This window comes from Pan troglodytes, chromosome 23, assembly GCF_028858775.2.
Source record: "Pan troglodytes isolate AG18354 chromosome 23, NHGRI_mPanTro3-v2.0_pri, whole genome shotgun sequence".
In the NCBI taxonomy this organism is placed as follows: domain Eukaryota; kingdom Metazoa; phylum Chordata; class Mammalia; order Primates; family Hominidae; genus Pan; species Pan troglodytes.
In genome coordinates this window covers 24305501-24330155 of record NC_086016.1, presented here as the reverse complement: position 1 = coordinate 24330155, position 24655 = coordinate 24305501, and the positions used below count along the sequence as shown (strand labels likewise).

Sequence of the window (24655 nt, the reverse complement as noted above, 5' to 3'; positions counted from 1 at the left end):
TCACATTACACATGCCAAGCATTTAATGTTTTCCTTCTTTATTCAAATTATTGTTAACTCTGTTTAAGAAAACAAACAGAACAAAACAAAACCCCTTAAAAGCCATAGTATGTCACCCAATCTATGTCACCCATAGTATGTCACATTTGGTCTACTGACCAGCTACTCTCAAACTTAAATTCTAGTTAAATTCAAGTTCCACTGGGTTACTCAACTTTCTTAAGGTTTAAATATTTAACAAATCACTTAAATATTTACTGAAGGGCTGGAGATGGGAGGTATTTAAGCAAGTGGTAGGGCTGGCCTTCTCCAGAAGTCCTGGGCAGAAGGGAGCTGGCCATCAGTCTCCACGAAATACAGATAAACTTTTTCCACTGTGGATCTTCCCAGACCTTCTGACACCGCTCCCCTAAATGAACATCAAGGAAGGTCAGAACTGTTTGAACCCAGTATCTAAAGGATGTCCCACAGCTTAATTTGAACACAACCCCCATTGTGGGATATCAGACAAAAACAAGCCAAAGAAATCAACATTTCAGGGTCTGAAACATGTAATACCCCCAAATCAACACAAAATAGACACCTAAATCCAATCCTGGAGCCGCAAAGCTCCTATAAGAAAAGCGGGAGTTTCTATTTCGGCAAAACTTGTATCTATGCACGCAGTTTGCAAAAAAGAAAGAAAAGAAAACCAAAAATTATCTATGGCAAGAAACCCTTTGACCATGCAATTGATTTGGCAATACTTTTTCTTATTTTTTGTTCTTTTTGGATGGAAAACAAAAACGTGAATACAAACACATAGGACTAAACATCATTTTAGAGCTTCCGCATGGGGAAGAGAAACAATGAACCATTAAAGAAGGCATCCTACAGATTGAAAGAAAGTTCAGCAGAATCATCTGTGAAAGGGGTTGTTATCTAACATGTACAAGAAACTAACACTACTCTTAACTGGAAAAATGAACAAAACCTAATACCCAAGCTAAAACTGGGCAAAGAACCTGAACAGGCACATCTGAAGAGAAAACACGAAATTGACTGACAGGTCAAAGAGAAGTTGCTCGACTTCACTAATCCTCACACAAATGTCTAAGTGCAAACCAGACTCAGATACCTCTCACTCTAATTACAATGAAACTTACCAAAAACAACAAAAAACCCATACGTTCACAGGCAGTGGCCAACGTAGAAACGCAGAAAAAGACACTTTTATAAATTATTGGTGGGAAGGTACATTACTAGACACATGAAGCGAAGCAGTTGAAGGTGCCTTAAACATTTTACATTACAACTACCCGTTCACCTATCAATCCCACCACTGGTTATACACAGAAAGCGCATGGAATCTGTTATGTTGAAGAGATATCGGCCTTCCTATGGTGACTGAAGCACTACTCACAATAGCAAAGGTATCCAATCCACCTACCTGTTCATGCACAGATAAAGGGATAAAGAAACTGCAGCACACGGTGGAATCCTCTTCGGCTGTAGAAATTCATGAAATCATGTCATCTGCAGCAACGTGCAGAAACCTGGAGGACATGACCTTCAACAAAATGAGTCAGGCAGAGAAAGACAAACAGCATGATTTCATGCATGTGAGAATGAGATCAACTTTCTCTCTAAACGACTTTATCTCCTAGAACTAGAAAGTTCCACAGTGGTGAAGAGAGGCGGGGGGTTGGGGAGTCCGGGCAGGAACTGGAAATGGATACAATGTTACACTCAGATGACAGGAATAAATTCAGCTGTTCCACTCCACAGTAGGGTGTCTAGAGTTAACAGTATCCTACCATATTTTCCAAAAAAGGCTGAAAAGAAGGATTCTGCATATTGCAACCACAGAGAACTAATAAATAATAACTACACAAGGTAACAGAGACAGTCAATGCCTTGCTTTCATCATTACACAAGGTATATATGCATGATCAAAATGTCCCACTCTACTCTTTAACTGTATACCTTTACCACAGAGCAAATTGGTTTTAAGGACACAGAAATAAACAATGCTGGAGTTCATGTGACACCAGGAAATGCCCTGCATTTCCAAAGCAATTCTGAGAAATCCAAACTACATTGGATGCATCACATTCTCTGATTTGAAATTTCACTCAAACTCTAGGGACCTGCTTCCACATGGATGAGTGGAAGAGAACCTGAAGTAAACCCACACACCTCATACCACCTGATTTTGGATGAAATACACACTGATAAGTAATGGGGAAAGAACTCCCTTTTCAATAGTCTTGGGGTAAGTGGCGAGCCATATGCAGAACAGTAAGTAACACTGGGCCTCTACTTCTCACCATGTACAAAAGTTCACTCCGATGAATGAAAGATGTAAATGGAAGACCTCAAACTACAAAAATCCTACAAGAGACCCTAGGAAGTGCCCTTCTCGACATTGGCTTTGACAAAGCATTTCTATGCCTAAGACCCCACATGACACTGCAACAACAGCAATAACCGACATGGGGGACCTAATACACTGAAGAGCCACCGCACAACACAAGAAATTACCAACACAGTAGACAGACAACATACAGGATGAGAGAAACTCTTCCCAAACTATGCACCTGATCAAGGTCTAATATCCAGAATCTACCTTAAAGACCTTGCACAAATCAATTAGCAACCCCCCCAAATAATTAATAGGCAATGGATATAAACACACACTTCTCGAAGGATGATGTACAAGCAACCAACAAATGTGAAAATATGCTGAACCTAATTGTCAGAGAAAGATAAATCAAAAGCACAAGGAGATATCATCTCATACTGGTCAGAATGGCAATTACACAGTTAAAAAAAAAAAAGGACACTGGCAAGGCAGCAGAGAAAGGGGACACTGGTCCACTTTTGGTGAAAATGCAAAGTAGTTCAGACACCATGGAAAGCACTTCAGAGATTGCTCAAAGAACTTAAACCAGAACTACCATCTGATCCAGCAATCCCACCACTAGGATATACACAAAGGAAAATGAATCCTTCTGTCCAAAACACACATGCACACACACGGCCATGGTGGCAGTATTTACAATGGCAAACACGTGAAATCAACCTACCTACCCAACAACAGTGGATCAGAAAAGGAAAATGGGGTACATATACATCACAAAAAACTAGGCAGCCATAAAAAAAAAAAAACAAGGAAATCACGTCCTTGGCAGCAACATGAAAAGAGCTGGAGGCCATTATCTAAAGAGAAATAAGGAAAAAACAGAACACCAAATGACACATGTTCTCACTTATAAGGTGGAGCTTATAACATTGAATACACCCTACCATAAAAGTGAAAACAACAGACACTGGTGACTATCAGATGAAAAAGGAAGAAGGGATGAGGTATGGGCTAAAGACCTATCTGGTGGGTACACCCACTGCCTGCATGATAAGGTTGCTTGGACCCCAAGTCTCAGTGTCATACAATATACCAAAAGCAGTAAGTAATCTGCCTTTGTACAATTTAGTCTATAATAAACATAGAAATTATGTTAAAAAATACAAACTTAGAAACTAAAAAAAGAATGAAAAACACAAACTTTTATAATTATCCAAACAATCTTTTATTGGCATAAACTAAGAAAGTGGACAGAATGAGTAAACCAAATACTCAACTCCAATTTACATACAGTGAACACATTTTTCAAAACAACACCAAAAAGACACAATGGGAAAAAGAGAGCCTGTTCGATAGATGATTTTGAGCAAACTGAATATTCACATACAAAACACTGAAATAGGACCATTAAATCATGCAACACAAAAATCAATGCAAAATACATTAAAGACCTAAAACTCAATCCTGAAACCATAAAACTCCTACAGGAAAACACAGGGTGCGCGTGTATTTTAGAAAAGAAATCTATGCACGCAGGCTGCTAAAGTTATTTTAAAAACGTTAAAACAAAGGAAACACTCTTAAGAAAACACCCATAGACAACGTAATGGCTTGGCAGATTCACTGAAAAGCTGGGGACCCGGTTCCACAGAGCAGTGGAACAGATTAGAAGACCCAGATATAAACCCGCACACCTGAAACCATCTGACGCTTGAAAAAAATCAACAAAAATAAGCGATGGAGAAAGCACTCCCTATCAGTAAGCGGTGTTCGGATAAATGGCTAGCCAGATGCAGAAGAAATAACACTGGGCACCTGTGTTTCACCACGTAAGAAAGCAACTCAAAATGAATCAAAGATTGAAACGCAAAACCCGGGGCCAGGGGCAGTGGTTCATGCCTGGAATCCAAGCACTTTGGGAGCCAAAGCGGGCAGATGACTTGAAGTCGGGAGTTCGAGACCAGCCTGGCCGACATGGTGAAACCCTGTCTCTAAATAAAAAAACAAAACTTAGACAGGCACGTGCCTGTATTCCCAGCTACTCAGGAGACAGAGGCAGGAGAATCACTTGAACCCGGAAGGTAGAGGGTGCAGTGAGCCGAGATCGCTCCACTGCATTCCAGCCTGTATGACAGAGCGAGACAAATCCAAGACCTGAAATGAAAAAATCCTGCACGAGAATCTAGCAAATACCCTTCTTGACACAGGCTTTGGCAAAGCATTTACATATCAAGTCCCCAAAAGCAATGGCAACAAAAAAAATTACGATAAGTGGGACCTAATACACAAGAGCTGCTGCACAGTGCAAGAAACTACCAACAGAGCAAACAGACAGCCTATAGAATGAGGGAAAATATTCCCCAACTATGCATCTGAAAAACATCTACTATCCAGGATTTATCATAAAGAGCTTAAACAAATAAAATCAGAAAAAAAAAAAACAACTTATAAATAGGCAAGGGACATGAACACACACTTAAAAGGAGGTGTACCAGTAACCAATGAGCATGAAAACATGCTCAATTTCACTGATCATCAGAGAAATGCAAATCAAAAACATACTGAGATACCATCTCACACTGGTCAGAATGGCAATTATGACACACGGTCCACAACAACAGAGGCTGGTGGGGCAGATGAGCAAAGAAATGCAGGTCCACTGTTGGGGGAAATGCAAACTAGTTCAGACCCCCTGGAGAGCAGTGTGGACATTTCTCAAAGAACTTAAAACAGAACTACCACCCCACGCTGCAACCCCACTCCTAAGGATCTACTCAAAGGAAAATCCTTCCATCCAAAACACACATGCACTCGTATGTTCATGGTAGTACTACTCACAATGGTAAAAACATGGAATCAGCCTTGGTGCCCATCAGCAGTGGATCAGATAAAGGAAATGTGGTATATACACACCAGGGAACACTACACAGCCATAAAAAACAAGTCCATGCCCTTACCAGAAACGTGGGCAGAGCCGTTACGAACAAAAGGCAAGAACAGAAAACCATAATTTTCAAAATAGCTGCAAAGGTCAGTTGTGAATATTCTCTCCACAGACAAATCATAACTCTGGAGCTCACAGAGATGCTAGACACTGCAACTTCATTATGGTGATACGTTTACATAGATCAAATTGTCCCCTACAGCCGCTGGTTATACACACATACTCTACGGCAATGAAATTGCTATCCCATTTTGGTAACATTCATTCTCACCGGAGTGAGATGATATCTCAGTGTGGTTTTGATTGACTTCTCGTGAGGATCAGTAATGTTGATTCAGAATCTTTTACCTGTGCATCCATCTCAGGTCTTCAGGTCCTTCACCCAGTCATACACATCAAATTGAAACAAGTTCACAATAAGTTGGCAAACATCGCTAACCACAAGCAAAATCTAAATTAAAACCACACTTAGATACCATCTCATTTTTTGCAACAAGAAAAAGACAAAAAAACACTCAAAGAAAGGTAAATGTTGGTGTGTGTTTCCAGAGAGAGAGACACTCTTCTCCACAGTTTGTGAGAAGGTAAACTAGTACACACGCTACAGAAACCGCTTGGAGGTTCCTCCAAACCTTAAAAGACTCCAACTACCATTTCAATCAGCAATTCTACTAGGAATACGCTCAAAGCCATTGAAATCAGGACACCAAAGATAGATCTACCCACCCGTGTGGATTCCAGCACTGTTCCCAAGAGCCACTATAAGCAGTCAACCTACCTGCTTATCCCCAGATGAAGGGATAAAGAAGCTGCTCCACATGTACACACTGGGATACTCTTCAGACAGAAAACCACAATGAAATCATATCGTGGGGAACCACACGGTTGCACCTGCAGGACATGATGGTAAATTAAATGAGCGAGGGGGGGAGAGAAACAAACCTTGAGTCATCTCACTCATGCAGAATCTGAGAAACTCTATCTCAAAGACCTGGCGACCACAATGTTGGTTTCCAGAGATTGGGGGAAAAGAGGGGTAATGGGCAGGGTTTGTAAATGGGTACAAAGTTACACATAAATGAGAGGAAGAAAATTCTGTTGTGCTATTCCACAGCAGGGTGACAATGGTTAAGAGTATCAGCACATCACTTTCAAAGCAGCTTGATAGGAGAATACTGAAGGTTCTCACCATAAAGGAATAAACAATGGGAAAAGGTAACAGAGACAGTAAGTACTCTGATTTCCTCATTCCACAATGTATGCATAGACCAAAATGCCCCACTCTACCCTCTCATTGTATGGTTCCTTTACTATGCAACACATTTGTTGAAAGAAATAGAAATGTGCGCTGCTAATACTCACATGGGACCATGAAGTGCCCTGAGTTTCGTCCTCAGCAATCCTGAGACATCCAGACTACATCGGATACATCACTCCCTGATTTCAAATTTCAGGGAAAAGCTAGGGACCCGCTTCCACACAGAGCAGTGGAACACAAGAGAGGACCAAGAAGTAAAACCACACACTGAAAACTATCTGATCTAACACAGAATCCACAAAAGTAAGCAAAGGGAAAAGGACACCCTATTCAATCAACGGTGCTGAAACAAGCGGCTAGCCATGTGCAGAAGAATAACACTGGGCCCTCCCTCTCACCAGACACAAAGAGGAACTCAAGATGAATGAAAGATTTAAATGTAAACACTCAAACTATTAAAATCTTACAAGAAAACTTGTAAAATATCCTTCTCCACATAGGCTTTGGCAAAGCACTTAGATGGCTAAGTCCTGAAGAGCAATGGTGACAAAAACAAAAATGGACAAGTCAGACCTAATATCTCAAAGAGGTGCTGCACAGCAAAAGAAACTACCAACACAGTAAACAGACAGAGTACAGAATGGGAGAACATGTTCCCAAACTGTTCATCTGAACAACGTCTAATAGGCAGAATCTACAAGGCCCTTCAACAAGTCAATCAGGGGAATAAACAGAAAAAGAATATCCCATTAATAAACGGGCAAGGGACGTGAACACACACTTCTCAAAAGTTGACAAGCAACCAACAAATAGGAAAACGTGCTCAAACTCACTCATTATCAGAGAGCTGCCAATCAAAAGCATGACGAGATGCCATCCCACACAGGTCACAATAGTGAGGACCATGCAGGCAAAGAACACATGCTGGCGAGGCAGCCGAGGAAAGGAAACGCTGGTATGCTTTTTGTGGGGATGAAAACTATTACAGACACCGTTGAAAGCAGATCAGGGATGTCTCAAATTGCTGAAAACAGAACTACCATCTCATCCAGTAAGCCCATTCCTATGCATCTACCCAAAGGAAAGTTAATCCTTCTATCCAAAAGACACAGGCACTCATATGTTCATGGCAGTGTTATTCACAATGTCAAAGACATGGAATCAACCTAGCCATCAACAGTGGATGAGAGGCCGGCAAATGGCTCACACCTGTAATTTTAGCACTTTGGGAGGCCAAGGCAGGTAGATGGCTTGAGTCCAGAATTCGAGACCAGCCTGAGCAAAAGGATGAAACCCCATCTCTACAATAATACAAAAATTACCAGATGTGATGGTGGGCACATGTAGTCCTATCTAATCTGGAGGCTGAGGTGGGAAGATCACCTGAGCCCAGAAGATGGAAACCACAGGCCACTGTCATAAGTGAACTAAGGCCCAAATAGAAAACCAAATGCCACATGTTCTCACTTGTAAGCGGGAGCTAAACTTTGAATGGACTCAAACATAAAGAAGAGAACAACAGACACCTGGAATGACCACTAGACCAATACAAAAAATAAGGAAGGGGAGCATGTGCTGAACACCCATCCTGTTGGCCCTCTGCTCACTTCCTGTGTTATGGGGTTGCTGGCACCCCAAGACTCAGTGTCATGCAATCAACAGATGTAACTAACTTGATTATGTACCCTTTAAACTATAATAATGAGAGTAGAAAGCATTAAAAGAAAAATCCAAGGTTAGGGTGCTGTGGTTCATGCCTCTAATCCCAGCACTTTGGGAGGCCAAGATGGGCAGATCACAAGGTCAGGAGTTCACGAGCACCCTGGCCAATATGGTGAAATCCCGTCTCTACTAAAAATACAAAAACTAGCCTGGCGTGGTGGCGGGTGCCTGTAATCCCAGCTACTTGGGAGGCTGAGGCAAAAGAATCACTTGAACCCAGGAGGCGCAGGTTGCAGTGAGCCGAGATCGTTCCACTGCACTCTGGGCAACAGAGCGAGACTCGGTCTCAAAAAAAAAAAAAAAAGAAAAGAAAAAAAAACAGAAAAGAAAAGAAAAGAAAAATCCAAGGTTAGAAGCAAAGAAAATAATAAGTGAAAAAGCAGTCTGTAGTTATCCGAACAATCCATGACTGTCACAAACACAGAATGAGGACCCAAGTGACAGAATGAGGTAGCCAGATACTCAACCCAATATGTTATGTAGGGAACCCATTTTTCAAAACCCCAAACAGACACAGTGGGAAAGGGAGAGTCTGGTTCAATCAATGATTTTATCTACAGGCAAAACACTGAAATAGGACCCTTACATTTCACAATACACAAAATCAACACAAAATGAATTAAAGACCTAAACTCAATCTTGAAACTGTAAAGGTCCTATAAGAAAACACAGAGTGGGTGTATATTTTAGGAAACCTGTATCTATGCACACAGGCTGCAAAAGGTAAAAAAGCATCGTAACATTAAAAAAAAAAAAAAAGTGGACGGGTGAGGTGGTTCATGCCTGTAATCCCAGTACTTTGGGAGGCTGAGGCAGGCAGATGACCTGAGGTCAGGAATACGAGACCAGCCTGGCCAACATGGTGAAACCCCATCTCTATTAAAAGTACAAAAATTAGCCAGGCATGGTAGCAGCCGCCTGTAATCCCAGCTACTTGGGAGGCTGAGGCAGGAGAGTCGCTTGAACCTGGGAGGCAGAGGTTGCAGTGAGCTGAGATCGTGCCATTGCACTCCAGCCTGGATGACACAGCGAGACTCTGTCTCAAAAAAAAAAAAAAAAAAAAAAAAAATTGTAGATTCCTCAAAAAATTGAAAATGCAACTACCATACGATCTAGCAATCCCACTACTGGGTATACCTCCAAAGCAAATGAAAACAGTATCAGAGATCACAAAGCCTCAACGGGGATAGGAGATTTTCTTCATTAAATGGTTTTGAGAAAACTGATGTTTGTATGAAAAAGAATGAAATAGGACCCTTCTGGTATACAATACACAAAAATCAACTCGAAATGGACTGAAGACCCAAACACAAGACCTGAAATTATATATCATCATCACCTGTAAGGAAAAAGGACGGGGGAGATGATGCAGCACGTAGTTTTGGGGCAACTTGCATGTAAGCTCACAGGTTGGAAACGGGAAAAGAAAAAATAGACAAAAAAAGAAAGCAGAAAGGTAAAATCTCGTGGAGAATGGAATGGCTTGTGAATATATTTATTTTTTACATTGGGAAAGCGAATCACAAGTAACAGAAGCAAAAACAACCACGTGGGGCTACATCCAACTGGAAAGCTTCTGTACAGAAAGGAAACAATGAACCAAATGAAAAGGAATCCTACAAATGCGGAGACAGTTTGGGGTAAGCATATATCTCCTAAGGGGTTTTTATAAAAAGTATGCAATACGTTTACAGTGCTAAGCAGCAACAACAACAAGATAATCAACCCCAAATTGGGCAGGGACCCTGCACAGACATTTCTGCACAGGAGACATAACACTGAGCAGCATGGAGAGAACCAGGTCCTCAGCATCCCCGTCACCAGGGACAAGTCCCCGTCAGGCTCGCACCTGGGTGTCCCTCCTCCCTGGTTAGGTGGTCGCGACCCGATGGACAGGAGGGGACACAGGCTTCTCTGGGGGCGGGGGGTTGGTGGGGGAGTCAAAGAGTCCGGATGTGTCTCGATGGCGAGAGGGCAAATTTAAAAATTCGTCAAATCCTGGAGGCCGCTGGGATCGTTTTTCCTCCATCTGAGGCTTGGACAGGAGGCGGCCAAAAACCCAGGCCTGGCCCCCACTCCCACCTGGGCCCGGCTTCCCCTTCCTCCTGGGGCTTTCCTCTCTCCCCATCTATATAGGACAAGTTCCCTCACAAAAAGTCCTCAAACCCTAAAAATACCACAGTCTGCTACACTTGCCACCCTCAAAAGCAAAATTAATGGTAAAATAAATACTAAAATACTATAAGAGAAAGAGGAAAACTAGTGAGAAGTTGAGCATACAGGGAAAGTTCCAGGAAACAAGCTTCTGTAGTCACCGTGTAGAAAAAAGTGCCCTGGAGAAGCTGAACTGCAGGCAGCTCCCACCTAAACAGGCAGGGCCACAGACAGGAGCTGTTTCCTCCCCGGAAGGAGTCTCCAAGTCATCCCCAAGCCGCCGCGGTGCACCCTCAAGCGGGTCCCGAAGGAACCGGAGCAGTTTACACCACGCACTCCACGAAGCCTCTGCGTTGAGAACACGCATGCGCGCCATGTGGGGCAGAAAAGGCGGTTTCGGCGCCCCCTGCCAGTCACAGTGCACAGTGCAGGATGATCCACTTCATGGTCCGCATCAGCCCAGGTCAGTCTAGGAAGGGTAGAAGGGTGTGTTGTGCGACACCAGGGAGCAGGAACTCCCCAATCTATGCATGTGGACCTCCCCCTGTGAAGCTCTTATTTTCTTTTTGTTTGGACAGGGTCTCACTCTGTCGCCCAGGATGAAGTGCAGTGGTGCAATCACAGTTCACTGCAGTCTCAAACTCCTGGGTGGGAGGCTGTACGGTGGAAGGGCAGGCAGGGCTGGGGCTGCTGAGAGGCTGGGAGGAGGGGGCTGTCAGGGAGGGAAAGGGGAGATGGGGCCGGCAAGGAGGACACTTACTACCAGCACAGTCGCCCTAACAGGGCCGGTCACAGAATAGCTGTGCGGCTCAGTGCAAGACGCAAATATGGAGCCTCTTGTTCAAAAACGATTGAGGATTTTTTTTTTTCTTTTAGACGGAGTCTCACACTGTCTCCCAGGCTGGAGTGCAGTGGCACGATTTCGGCTCACTGCAACCTCCACCTCCTGGGTTCAAGAGATTCTCCTGCCTCAGCCTCCTGAGTAGCTGAGACCATAGGCACACGCCACCACACCCGGCTGATTTTTGTATTTTTAGTAGAGACGGAGTTTCACCATGTTGGCCAGGCTGGTCTCCAACTCCTGACCTCAAGTGATCCACCCACCTTGGCCTCCCAAAGTGCTGGGATTACAGGCCTGAGCCACCGTGCCTGACCAAAAATGATTAAGGATTTTAAGGCAGCCCTCACAGAGCATTAAACAAGCCCCTAGAGCTGGCCCCAACCCCGAAGGCTCCAGGCCCATCTGTCTGGGGGATGCACAGGTTCCAGGGGCCCAAACCCACCCTTCACAACTCTCTTCCCCTCCCAGCACCACAGGGGCCCTCCTGGCCCCGGGACCTCCCATGGGGCAGGCTCTCTGTCCACGATGGAAATGGGGGTCCTTCTCACTGCCCTGTGTCCCTCATGGGCTGGACACACCCACCACCCACGAAGAAAGGCCTAAAGGGCTGGGCACCGCCCTTTTGGAACCAGAGGCTTGGTGGCCCTAGATGGGTCTGGCTGAACTCACCTTCGGAGGGCTGAGATGAGCCGGCTGCAGTTACTCAGCTGACACCCCCTCCCTGCAGGGCCTGTGGTATGGAGCTTCCCAGACTGCACACCTAGCCCCTACCGCACTTCCATCGTCTCCAGACACGCGCAGCAAGAGTGCCTAGGCCAGAAACAAGAAGCAGCAGCTCTCCCTCCTCCAGTTCCTGGGAACTGTCTCAGCCGAACCCCCAGCACCCTTCCCCGGAGCCTCACCTACAGGAGGATGGACACCTGCACCCAGTGCTGTAGGGAGCAACCTCAGCCCTGGGCCTGGGATGAATGTCCTCACCAGCCTGGGGCCAGGAGACAGGCTCTCCCTGGCTCAGCACCTGAGCGTCCACTCACAGGACACTCACCTGCAGAGGTGCCCTGAGCGCCATTGTGGGTTAAGGGACTTTCTCCCCTCTGGAAACAGTCCCTGAGAAGCTGAAGGTCTTGGGGGCCTCTCACCAAATGTCTATGGGAGGTGGGAAGACAGCAAATGCGGGTGTGGCTTCCCTGGAACAGCTCTGTGTGGGGACAGGAGCCAAGTCCCCCAGTGCATGCCTCTAACACCTTCAGTAGGGGCCACCTCTCTGGAGCCACGGGTGGCTGCCAACACCCTGTGGTTCCCAGCAGGCACCACCCAGGCAAGAGAGAGAACAGGCCGGGGAACAATGGGCTGGCCTGGCCGCAAGCGCTGGGGCAGATCACAGACCAGATGGCCTAAGCTCATGCCCTGGGGCCAGCTCTGACTCCCCGCAAGTGTGGCAAGAGTCCCTTTTGGACACCTTGAGAAGCTGCAGCTGGGAGAGGACCACCCACCTGTCTGGATGTCCAGCCCAGGTGGCAGGGCCCAAATGACCAGTCCCAGGCCGCAGCCCTTACCACCCGCCCTGGCTGCAGGGGCTCCCAGAAGCCACCAAGGGCCTGGCTCAGCCTTGCCTGTCTGCATCTGAGGTTCAGTTTCCTCATCTGCTCAAGAAGGGGAGGGGAACTCTGATTAAATTATGCAAACTCTGAGTGGCAGCATTAGGTGTGGCTGGGACAGCCAAGGCTCCCCAGGGTGGTGGCATCTCTGGAGCCGGGGGATGGGACCTGTCTCCATTCTGGGCCCCCAGCTGGGCACGCACCCGCCCCAGTCCCTCCCTGCAAATCTTCCTCCATGCCAGTCCCTGGAAATAGGGCCCTGCCATGGGTCTCATGGCCCATAGGAGATACTTTGGGCCCGGCGCCCACAGCCCCTCGCAGTGTGCACCCCCACTTCCCTTTCCCCACTGCTGGGACCCCTGCTGGAAACGTACCTCCTTTCCCAGAAAGGAGGGGAGCAGCCCTGACCTTCTGCCCTGAGGGCGGACCTCTCTTTGGGGTCTCAATTGCAGCCCCTGGGAGAGTGAGAAGGGTCAAGTTCAGACCGTGCACCATTCCCTACCAGACCTTGAATGGGACTCTTGGCAGCCATATCCCCCATCCCAGTCCAGGCAAGCAAGAGGGGTTCTTCTGCAGTCTTCAGGGCCCCCAGAAGGCGCACTGTTCACAGACACCCTGGGGAGCCAAGAGAGGTCGAGGCCTCCGGCTACCATGGCCCTCTGAGGACCCCCGCCTGTGGGATAGAGGACTTGGTGGCTGAAGGGCAGTCGTGCCCAGGGGTTTCTCCTGACCCTGCAGGGCTGAGCGGGTGCAGCCTTTTGCGTCTTCTCGCTGCATTCTAGCCCGTCAGTCAGGGCAACAGACAGATTGTCTGTGCTAAGATTCATCCCATCCCCACGGGCCCGTGGCTTTCTACCGTGTCCACATGGTGGCCTGTGCAGTTCCCAGCCAGCGTTCTCCTGGGGATGCTGCTGTCTAATGGGCTGCGGGAGAAACAGAGACAGGCCCTGCACATGGGGCAGCCAGTCCAGCACCCACCGGGCCAGGCCCTCAGCATCCTCTCCTCCAGATGCCCAAGAGAGCTGCTCCATGCGCTGTGGCGCCCTGGACGGGCCGTGTTCGTGCCACCCAACGTGCTCCAGCCTTGGTACCTGCTGCTGCTTGGATTTCCAGGACTTCCGCCTGGAGATATTGCCCTACTCAGGCTCCATGATGGGCGGCAAGGACTTTGTGGTGCGGCACTTCAAGACGTCCAGCCCCACAGACACCAGTGTGATCTGCAGGTTGGGAGGCCCAGGAGGCCGGGCACTGGGGCCCCACGCCCCCATCCCTGTGCATGCTGAGGGCTCAGACCCACTGGCAGGCTGAATGGAGCCCCTCAGACCCAGGACAGGCAGGAGGGCACAGAGACAGCTGGCTGGATGGGTTCCCCGGTGAGGTTGGGGGCCCAGACTGTCGAGAGGCTCAGCCTGCAATGGCCCAGCCCCTCCTACCACCACCACGCCCACAGGTTTGCATGCCACAGGAGAGCATCCAGATCCTCAGCCATGTGGACTCCTCTGGGCAAGTGCACTTCGTGTTGCCCCTGCTCTATGAGAGCGGCCGCGTCCCCTTCACCATCTCACTGGACGATGGCCACTCCTTCCCTCGTGCGGGCACCTTGTTGGCTGGTGAGCCCTCCTCCCTGCCCACAGCCTGCCCCCACGGGGACTTTCCCCAGCGCTAATCTATGCACACCGAGACTTGGCCCATCCGTGCCCTGCCGCTCTGGCTGAACCAGTCCCTTGGGAGGCCTGCCCGCCTGCGAGAGTTCCTTCAGCTCCTTTCCACTCCCTGGCATCCAGACTGCGGTCCCAGCCCAGAGCGAGTGGGAGCTGCAGGGGTCCCTAGAGAGGTGGGCCAGTGCCTATCCACTGAGCTCCGCCACGCCAGGGCAGGGGAGAAGCCAGGTGGAGGCTAGAGGCGTGGGCAGTGGAGGGAGGGCAGGCCCCTGCCTCTCCAGCCTCAGCGTCCTTTTCTGCTGTGAGAGCCAGAGAGACCATCACCCAGCTGCTGCCATGCATTGGCCCTGGAGGCCCCCACAGCCCTTGAAGACTTAGGGCCTCCTCCCTGCTTCCCTGAGCCCAGGCCCTCACTCACCCCTCACCTCCCCTGCCCAGTGCACCCCAACAAACTGTCAATGATGGAGAAGAGCGAGTTGGTGAACGAGATGCGTTGGCAATACTACAGCACCGCGGACACCTCAGCCAACCTCAGACTGACCTGGCATGTCAAGTCACTGCTCACGCAGACCATCACCATCCAGCTGTGGGGTTACAAGGAGGCAGGTGAGGCTAGCTGAGGGCTGGGGTGGCATCCAGAGCTTTGGGCCCCCGGAGGTGGGAGAAAGGGAGTCCCAGCTGTGTGGGAGGAGGAGGGGAGCTTCCAGGTGGGGCTGAGGAGGGAAGGGAATTCCAGATGGAGATTGGGGATTCGGATGGAGGGAAGTGCAGGCCAGGGCGGTCAGGCAGGTGGGAGGGGGCAGCTGCGTGGGGCCTGGCTCCCGGGGAGGAGGCTCATGAGGAACTCCTGCACGGCTGGCATGGCCCTGGGCCCGGCTTCCAGCAGGGACAGGGATTCTGGAGTGTGGCAGGAGGTGGTGGTCTCCCAAGCCAGGGTCCCTGCTAGAACAGCCCCTCCTAAGGGGACCGCCTGGTGGTCCATCCGCACATGTGTCAGGCTGCTCCAGGTGTCAAGGCTTGGGGCCAGGCCTTGAAGGAGCCCCAGGGCTAACCAGGCCTCCTCTCCCTCAGGAATGCCCTACTCACAGGAGTGGACTGCAAAGTGGTCGCACCTGTTCCCCCTAGCCACACATCCCCAACTCCGGCTCTTTCACCTTCACCCCAAAACCTGCTCCTCCCAGCTACCAGAGATGGCGAGTGGATGCACTTCGGATCATCGACAGCAAAAATTACGGGGGCAGGCTGGTTACAGTGGCTCACGCCTGTAATCCCAGCACTTTGGGAGGCCGAGGTGGGTGGATTACCTGAGGTCAGGAGTTCAAGACCAGCCTGGCCAACATGGTGAAACCCCATCTCTACTAAAAATGCAAAAATTAGCCGGACCTGGTGGCACACCCCTGTAATCCCAGCTACTCGGGAGGCTAAGGCAAGAGAATTACTTGAGCCCAAGAGGCAGAGGTTGCAGTGAGTTCAGATCGTGCCTCTACACTCCAGAGGCTGACACTCTGGCTGACAGAGCAAGACTCTGTCTCAAAAAAAAAAAAAAAAAAAAATTACGCGGGACAGAAGTAAGAAGGCGTGGAGGTGCAGGTGATGGATAGAGGGCCCGGCCGCCTGTGGCCCATCATGCTTGCCTGGACAGTCTAGTCCAGGGGTGGGAAGAGTGAGGCGACCATGGGGTGGTGCAGCCTGGCCCCAGTTCCAGCATCATTGCCTCCACAGAGACATGCAGGCACACTGGGCAAATGACCATGCACTGGCTTGGCACCTGCGCGATGACTTCTGAGAGGACCTTGTGGCCTGGGCACACACTCAGTGCCAGGCCTGGGAGGAGCTGGAGGAGCAGCTGCCCAACTTCCTGGAGGAGCTGCCGCCCAACTTCCTGGAGGAGCTGCCGGACTGCCCCTGCACCCTGACCCAGGCCCGGGCTGACTCCGGCCGCTTCTTCGTGAGCCTCCCATCAGGGCCCAGGAGAGGGGATGAGGAGGTAGCCTCCCCACTGAGGACAGCACCAGGGGAGGCAGACAGAGGTGTCCTGGAGGGTGGGGCTGGGGTCTCAGGGCCCCTGCAGGGTTGGCCTCAGGGAGGGGATGACAGAACCCGAGGCCACTGGGTGACGGCCACCTGCTGCTCTGCAGACGGACTACAGCTGTGACATGGAGCAGGGCAGCGTGTGCACCTACCACCCCGGGGGCCATGCACTGTGTGTGCTCTGTGCAGGCCAGGTGAGCCCCCAGGCCGGGGCCAGGGTGGGTATTGGGGGCGGGGGTGGGCTCCCAACAGTGGCCTGGCCCTGACCCACTGGCTCCCGCAGCCCCCTTTACAGCTGGGGTCAGCAGTGCTGCTACACAGCGGATGGGACGCAGCTCCTGATGGCTGACTCCAGTGGCAGCAGCACTCCCAACCACGGCCATGACTGGGGCGCACCCACGTTCCGCACACCACCCCGAGTGCCCGGCCTCTCCCACTGGTTCTACGATGTCCTCAACTTCTATTACTGCTGCCTCTGGGCACCCGACTGCCCCCGCTACATGCAACGGTGGCCCTCCAATGACTGCCGCAACTACCGGCCCTCAAGACTGGGTGGGTGCCATCCTGTGCCCCAGACCCTGGGATAGATCGGGCTGGGCTGGGGTGCACCCCACGTGACCCTCCACTCTCACCCCAGCCTCCGCCTTTGGAGACCCACACTTTGTGACCTTCGATGGCACCAACTTCACATTCAATGGGCGCGGAGAGTACATGCTGCTGGAGGCAGTGCTGACCGACCTGAGTGTGCAAGCGCGGGCCCAGCCCGGGACGATGTCCAACGGTGAGGCCAGGGCTACAGGCTGCTCTGGGTGGCATGGGGTAGATCCAAGGTGAGAGGCTGGAGCAAGTGGCTCCCGTTCCGCTCCCACCACCACAGGGCCGGAAACCCGCGGCACTGGGCTGACCGCAGTGGCCATTCAGGAGGGCAACTCAGACGTGGTGGAGGTCAGGCTGGCCAACAGGACCAGAGGTCTGGAGGTGCTGCTGAACCAGGAGGTGCTGAGCTTCGCTAAGCAAAGCTGGATGGACCTGAAGGGTGAGTAGTCCAGCCACACGAGGCTGCGGGCTGCCCTCACCTCCTCCCCATTCCTGCAGGGAGGCTGAGGGGAAGCCCTGAGCCTTCATGCCTCTCCCAGCCCTGGCTAGAGGCCTGGGTGGCGTCCGGGACTCAGATGCAAAGACAGAGGCCACTCTGCGCTCAGAGGGCTCCGGCATGGCACAGCACAGCTGGGTGGGTGAATCCATCCCCTGCAAACAGCTGTCCTAGGCCAGAAATTGCTGAGGCCCAGCCAGAGGTCCGACCTCAGGCCTTCACACCCACCGAGGTGCCCCCATCGTACCCACCTGGTCAAAAGCCGAGAGGCCGGAACGGTGGGACATGTCCTCCCTACGGAGGATCCCGGGAGCTGTCTGGAGGGAACTCACCCTGGTAACGTTCACAGCTGGCCTGCACAGAGCCACTCCTGTGCTCCTGTCACTCCCTCAGTCCTCAAAAGCCACTGCAAGGTCGCCAGCCCTGCACGGTTAAGGATGCCCCTGGCAAGCAGTAGCTCCTGCATCTGAACCCCTTGCCTCAGGGAACCGAGTGAATGAAATGATTCCTGGTTGGGATGGATGGGGACCTGGGAGGGGCCTGTCAGCACTGAGGGTTCAAGGACCCTCGGGACATGCCCACGCAGGTGTGGCTGCTGCAGGCAAGGCCAGAGGGACCCACACGTGCATCTCAACATGGGGGGTTCACCGCAGGGGCTGCACCTCAGGTGCCGCTGGGGGTTCCACCGCAAGCATGGCAGGGGTGGCGGAGGGTCATGGTCAGCAGAATTGGCCCTGGGAACGCCCTCCCTTCCCCTGCAGGTGCCCTCACCCACAGCCCCTGGGTGCTGTACACCCTGTCCTGGGGCTGCGGGAGGTGACACGATGCCCACAGCCGGTGACCCTGACCCGCCCCCCTTGTGCCCAGGAATGTTCCTGTCAGTGGCTGCCGGGGACAGGGTCTCCATCATGCTGGCATCAGGGGCCGGCCTGGAGGTCAGCGTGCAGGGCCCGTTCCTGACTGTGTCCGTCCTGCTGCCTGAGAAGTTCCTCGCCCACACCCACGGTCTCCTCGGGACACTGAACAACGACCCCATCGACAACTTCACCCTGCGCAGCGGGCGCGTCCTGCCCCCGGGCACCAGTCCCCAGGAGCTGTTCCTGTTTGGGGCTGACTGTGAGTGACTGTGGAGTATATGGGGCAGATGGGGTGGGGGGGTACTGGAAACATGGCACGGGCAGGGCTTGGGGACCAAAGGGAGCCATGCCCAGCCAGGCCCCGGTCATGTATCTTCCAGGGACCGTGCACAATGCGTCCTCCCTGCTCACCTACGACTCCTGGTTCCTGGTCCACAACTTCCTGTACCAACCCAAGCACGACCCCACCTTCGAGCCCCTCTTCCCCAGTGAGACCACCCTCAACCCCAGCCTGGCACAAGAGGCAGCCAAACTATGTGGGGACGATCATTTCTGCAACTTTGATGTGGCAGCCACTGGGAGCCTGAGCACGGGCACTGCCACTCGGGTGGCCCACCAGCTGCACCAGCGTCGCATGCAGAGCCTGCAGCCAGGTGAGGGTGGGCAGGTGGGGGCGGGCGGGGAGGTGGGCACCTTGTCCTGGGACACGACCCCCCGGGGTGGCCAGATGTGTGCATGCATGGCAGCTCAGGCCTGTTGTCTGCACTCTGTCCCCATCCCAGTGGTGTCCTGTGGCTGGCTGGCTCCACCTCCCAACGGACAAAAGGAGGGCAACAGGTACCTGGCGGGTTCCACCATCTACTTCCACTGTGCCAACGGCTACAGCCTGGCCGAGGCAGAGACCAGCACCTGCCAGGCTGACGGCACCTGGTCCTCACCCACCCCCGAAGTGCCAGCCAGGTGAGGACACCCTGCTCATACACCTGCCTGCACCTGTCCCCACTAACCACCCCAGAGAGCCCCCTCACTGACACTCGCTCCCTCACCAGGACGCAGCTACGCGGTGCTGTTGGGCATCATCTTTGGGGGCCTCGCGGTGGTGGCGGCGGTTGCGCTCGTCTATGTGCTGCTGCGCCGCAGGAAGGGCAACACGTGAGACCCCCCAGCCCCTCTCCCGAGACGCCGGGGCAGCCGGTGGGACCGCCGAGCCTACTTCTAACTGCCCAGCCTGGAAACAGGAACCTAAAAGTATTAATGACGGAGATAGGAGAGGGCTGGGGCCCTGCTCATTTTGTCTGGAGCTTAACTCACTTGAGGTAAAAGTTTGTGGCTGGCAGAGAGGTTGGTAAATGAGGGAGAAACTGCAAAAAGGAGAGTCACTGATTGTAGGAACCCCAAATTCTAAATATAACTGAGGACAAAGCCCTGGCTGCCCCTGCACTCTGTGTGTGGAGGAAGACTGTATGGAGCCCAGCTTCCAACTCACTTGGTCAAATGAGGAAACTCTGGGAAAAACACAAGCCTCTACAGTCAGCACTGCTTGGGGAGGAGAGTGGCTGTAGGTGCTCAAGGAGGCAGAACTTCATTCCCCAGGCCTGGGCACCGGAGGAGGGCGGCCTGTGTGCTGTGCTGGACAGTGATGTTCAGCTTCTCCCCAAGTGGGAGCCAGGAGCTGCTGAGGAAGGATGATATGGAACAAAAGAGGGAACCTGGGTCTGAGGCGTGTGGTGGTTTTAACGGATCTGGGTTTCTAATGAGACACCCCCGGTGCTGATGTGACAAAATCACACTGTTGTGTCCGGTGTTGTGTCTTCCAGGGCAGGAGATGGTGGTTTCTGTCCTGGGGGCTGAGCCCTGCAGGAGGCTGGACTAGCACGGAGAGATGCAGAGATCCATGAGCACAGGGCAGGGTCCACCCTGGGGTGGCAGAGCTGGGAGGGAGGCCTGCAGGGGCCTCAGGGGCCTGTGCTTGGGTCATATGCGAGGACAGTGAGGAAGAGGGGACCCAGGCAGGATGGGGACACCCATAAACCTCCTCCTGAGGACCCAAAGAGAAGGCAGAGCTGCCTCAAATCTTTCCATATGATAATTCATTTTGTGTGTCAAATTAGGTAGGCCCCAGAACCCAGTCATGTGCTCAAACAGAATTCCAGATGTGTCTGTGAAGGTATTTTTTAAGATGGGATTCACATTTAAAGCAGTAGACTTTGATTAGCCTTCATCTGTTTTTTGCTTTTGATTTTGTTTTTTGTTTTTGTTTTAAGACAGGGTCTTGCTGTGTTACTCAGGCTGGAGTGTGGTGGTACAATCATGGCTCACTGCAGCCTCAGCCTCCTAGGCTCAAACAATCCACCCACCTCCGCCTCCTGACTAGCTGGGACTACAGGTGTACAGCACCACACCACGTGTGGCTAATTATTTTATTTTATTTTTTGTAGAGACTGGGTTTTGCCATGTTGCCCAAGCTGGTCTCAAATTCCTGAGCTCAAGTGACCCACCCACCTCAGCCTCCCAAATTGCTGGGATTACAGGTGTGAGCCACCACACCTGGCCAAGTTCATCATTTATAATGTGAGTCATGTCCTTTACCCAATCAGTTAACAGCCTTGATAGAAATAAGATAAAGACTGAGCTATCTGTCACCTCTGAGATGACAATAAGAAACACATCACCCAGGTGGAGATGACAGAGACCTTGCTTGGGTGAGAGCCCTATCAGATCCATGTCACCCCAGGTCCATGTTATAGGTGACAGCACAGTTTTAGCCCAGCAATGCCCAGCCCCAGGCCTGCTGCACCCACACTCTGCCCATCAGCCCCAGAGCAGTGTGTCCTGCACCGGTCTGTGCCTCTTCCCAACTGCAGCTGTGCTCCCTGGCTCACCTTCTCTGGTTCCTCTAACTTTCAACGAGCATCCTTCACCTCCCCTTCCTCAGATACAAGCAGGCCATGTGGACCCAGAACAGGATTCTTTCAGGACTTAAGTTTTACTTCGATTTTTTTTTTACACTTTTCAAACTAAGCTTGGCTTGACCCAAACCAACATCTTTCAACCTCCACCAAAGTCTCCAATGAGATATTTTTATCTTAAACAAAGAATTTCTCCTTGAAAAAACATAATTAGGGTGAGGCAATATGAACAATGGATACAGCTAAAAGTTAAACTGAATATAAATATATGTCAGATCTAGTTGTTTTAGGAAACTCAGATGTTGTTTGAAGAACTGACAACAGAAGTCACTCCTGAGCTAGACTCGGTAAAAGTCACCAGCCAAGATGACTGTACAAACCCTGAGAACAGAAGGGAGGTTTTTGCTCGCTTCGTATCCTCATTCTCAGGCTGCAGCCCAGAGATGTGCAGAATCCCTGCATTGGCTGAGGCATCTTTAGATCCAGAGCCACCGCCGGGGACTCCAGAGTCCTGGTGCTTATTTGAGTCTGAGTAGTATTCTCAAGAGAAACTGGGGAGGGATCCCTGGCTTTTGCTGGGACCAGAGTATTGAGAAGTCACCAACACTGAAGCCAGTGCTCAGGGTGCAGGTGAGTCTGGCAGATGCTCCTGGGGGTGCAGAGAGGGAGGGTGGCTGAGTCAGCACAGGCTGGGAAAGGGAACCTGCAGACAGATAGTCACAGGTGCTGGGACAGTGACCAGGGTTAAGCTGTTTGGGGGTATGAGCCAGAGGAGGATGACACAGGCTCAGGACCTGACCCTGGACATCAAAAGACTGTTCCTACCTGTGCAGTGAGAGAGGAACATGAGGAGGAGGGGATCGAGGCCCAGGTGGACACGGCCCTCCTGAAATCTGAGTGCTGTGCTGGGCTGCAGAGGCCTTTGTTATCTTCTCCACTTGCCTGGTGGGGAGGGGCTGTTCATATAAATTTGTTTGATCCACTGGCGATCTCTGACCCACCCTGAGGATCAGTTGAGGTCTGAGCTTGGTTCTTTAGACAGAGGGTCTGAGAGGTGAGTTTGCCCCATGGGAGGGACCAAGGAGGAAGCAGCTGCTGGGACCTTCCACAGACCTGTGAGCAGGAGACTCTGCCCAGCTCCAGAGGACACAGCTGCTGAGTCCTCAGCAGCAAACACAGGCTTTGCTGCCCTAGCCCTGGGGAGATTGGGGGGTGGCACAGCTGCAGGTGCTCCCGTGCAGACCCTGAGACAGACCCGCAGTGCCCTCTGCTGCTTGCTGGCCACCCTGCGGTCTCTCAGTGGGAATTGTGTGAGTGGAGTCAGCTGAGAGCCAGGCCAGTCAGGCCACAGAATCTGTGAGTCAAGACTCTGGCTCTGCCCCATGTTACTGATAGGAATAAAAATCCTTTACTCATGAGGCTTTTCTGGATTTCCAAGAGAAGCCCCTGTGGGAAATCTGATGACCGTCCAATGTGAGGAGGCTGCAGGGAGCAGGGAATGCAGAGGGCTCTGGAAGCAAAGACCTGAACAGCTCCTTCCACAGGGGCCAGAGAAGGAGGCAGCTGGGTTGGATATTGTAAATGGGAAAATGTCTCACATTTCTGGGCTCCATCCTGGATGATTTTGCTCTTAGGCCACAGATGTTGCTGCCTCTCCTGCCACACAGGATGTTTCCCCTGAGACCCCAATACCATGGATGGGAGGATCAGCACAGCGGGGGCCCTGGTCCCTGAGAGATGAGTGTGGTGTCTGCTTTGCATGGTGCAAAGGGACATGCTTTAGTCCATTCCGGAAGTATTAGGAAAAGACCAGGACAAAGCAGCAGTGAGACAGGCGTGAGGATGTCAAGGGGAAACCATGGAAGGCCACTGTGGTGAAGCAGAGGACAGAGAACAGGAGCAGTAGAGGCGTCCCCAGGGGCAGCACCAGGTTTTGTCCACTGAGGTACAAACTTACTTCTTCAGGTCACCTTAGTCCCCTGGACCTTCATGAAGTGAAAAGTCACTGAAGTCTTGGTGCTTTCTGACATTCTGGGCCTCTCTTCCTTCATCTTCCTTTGCTGCCCCAGCTTGAAGAGGGTGTGCAATGCCACATTCACTGAGGAGCTCTGAGGTGGTGTAGTCCTCCCTGCATGGACATTTTCCATCAGAGGCTGAGACTTGATTCTCTCCTCCTGAGGTAGATCAAGTGCTGAGCGCCTCTTCTCAAATGCAGCTCACTCCCCGGCTCACTGAATGAGAAACTGTTATCTATGTGTTTCTCTTATTTCCACCCAGTGACCCTCTTGTTAAAACAATACATATCTCCTTTGTTTAAGGGGCAGCGGTGGCCGCAGGTGCTCCTCATGCTTGAAGGAATGGGAGAGGAGTGTCCACGTTGGCCTTCACCTCTGATCAAGACTGAAGAGAACGACAAAGATAATAAGGAGGATCACATTCCTCACGTGGAGGAATTCTACTTTAAAATGTCAATGCGTGAAGAGGCCCTTGTCCTTTGATAAATTTATAGTCAAAGATTTAACCCTTGTTCACTTTCATTACAGCAACAATGAGGATGTGATTTTTAGACACACACGTGCACACAACTTTCATATCACTGCAGTTTTGAAATTAAAATAACAACACAGACCGTAGGTTAAACCACTTATATTTCCACCGCTATTCCAGCAAGTGCAGAAGAAATCCAGGCCGTTTTGGAATTCTGACGTGTGTTCAATAGCACCTTGATTCTTGTATATGTTCAGAAGTGACATGAGGAATGGATTCCGTGTGATCCAGGACCTGTTGTGTCAAGACCTTTCCTGAATTCTTTGAAACAAAAGTCAGCACTGTGGTCACTGAGTTTCCAAAGCTACCCACAGAGATGAACTTTGCTGCAGAATTAATTTTACCATAGAAGCATGCTGTATTTCTCGGTTTTACCTGCTATATTGAAATCTTAATCTAATTAAATAGCATTCTCCATTAAGCGATGACAACAGGTGGGATTTGTGAGGGTGCAGGCTTTAGTGTCCTATGAACATTAGTGAAAGTGTCGCATCTAAATACAAAGTAGACGCCAGACGTGAGCACTAACCTCCTGGCACCCGGAGTCTATTGACTCTGTGAACTAGTGGATGAGAATATTACATCATGCCAGCCCCACCTCCATTGCTTCAGTCTCTTGTTTTCTTTGCCACCACGCTCCTCCTTACAACCAAGTCTTTAATTCTCAGCAGTACATTTGTCAGCCTGCTGTGGGCA

General features: G+C 51.0%; 1 protein-coding gene and 1 pseudogene across 8 annotated transcripts in view; one reads left to right on the top strand and one right to left on the bottom strand.

Moving 5' to 3' along the window:
* LOC100608824 (uncharacterized) overlaps positions 1-10760 on the bottom strand; it is a 57071-nt gene extending 46311 nt beyond the window's left edge. For 3 of the 8 annotated variants that reach the window (XR_010156192.1, XM_063808315.1, XM_063808313.1), the window contains exons 1-2: positions 6067-6176; positions 1430-1549 (exon numbers count right to left, since the gene is read on the bottom strand). Coding sequence is in view for 4 of the 8 variants with exons in the window: in XM_063808313.1 (XP_063664383.1) it covers positions 1430-1437 (8 nt within the window). In the remaining 4 variants the exon portion in view is untranslated. Of the gene's footprint in view, positions 1-19; positions 410-1429; positions 1550-6066; positions 6180-10548 lie in introns of those variants that run through there. The other 5 variants (XM_063808314.1, XM_063808311.1, XR_010156193.1 and 2 more) reach the window with 5 other exon arrangements.
* A 4835-nt stretch (positions 10761-15595) lies between these two features.
* Positions 15596-19702, top strand: LOC458957 (sushi domain-containing protein 2-like; annotated as a pseudogene).
* Positions 19703-24655: the final 4953 nt, after the last annotated feature.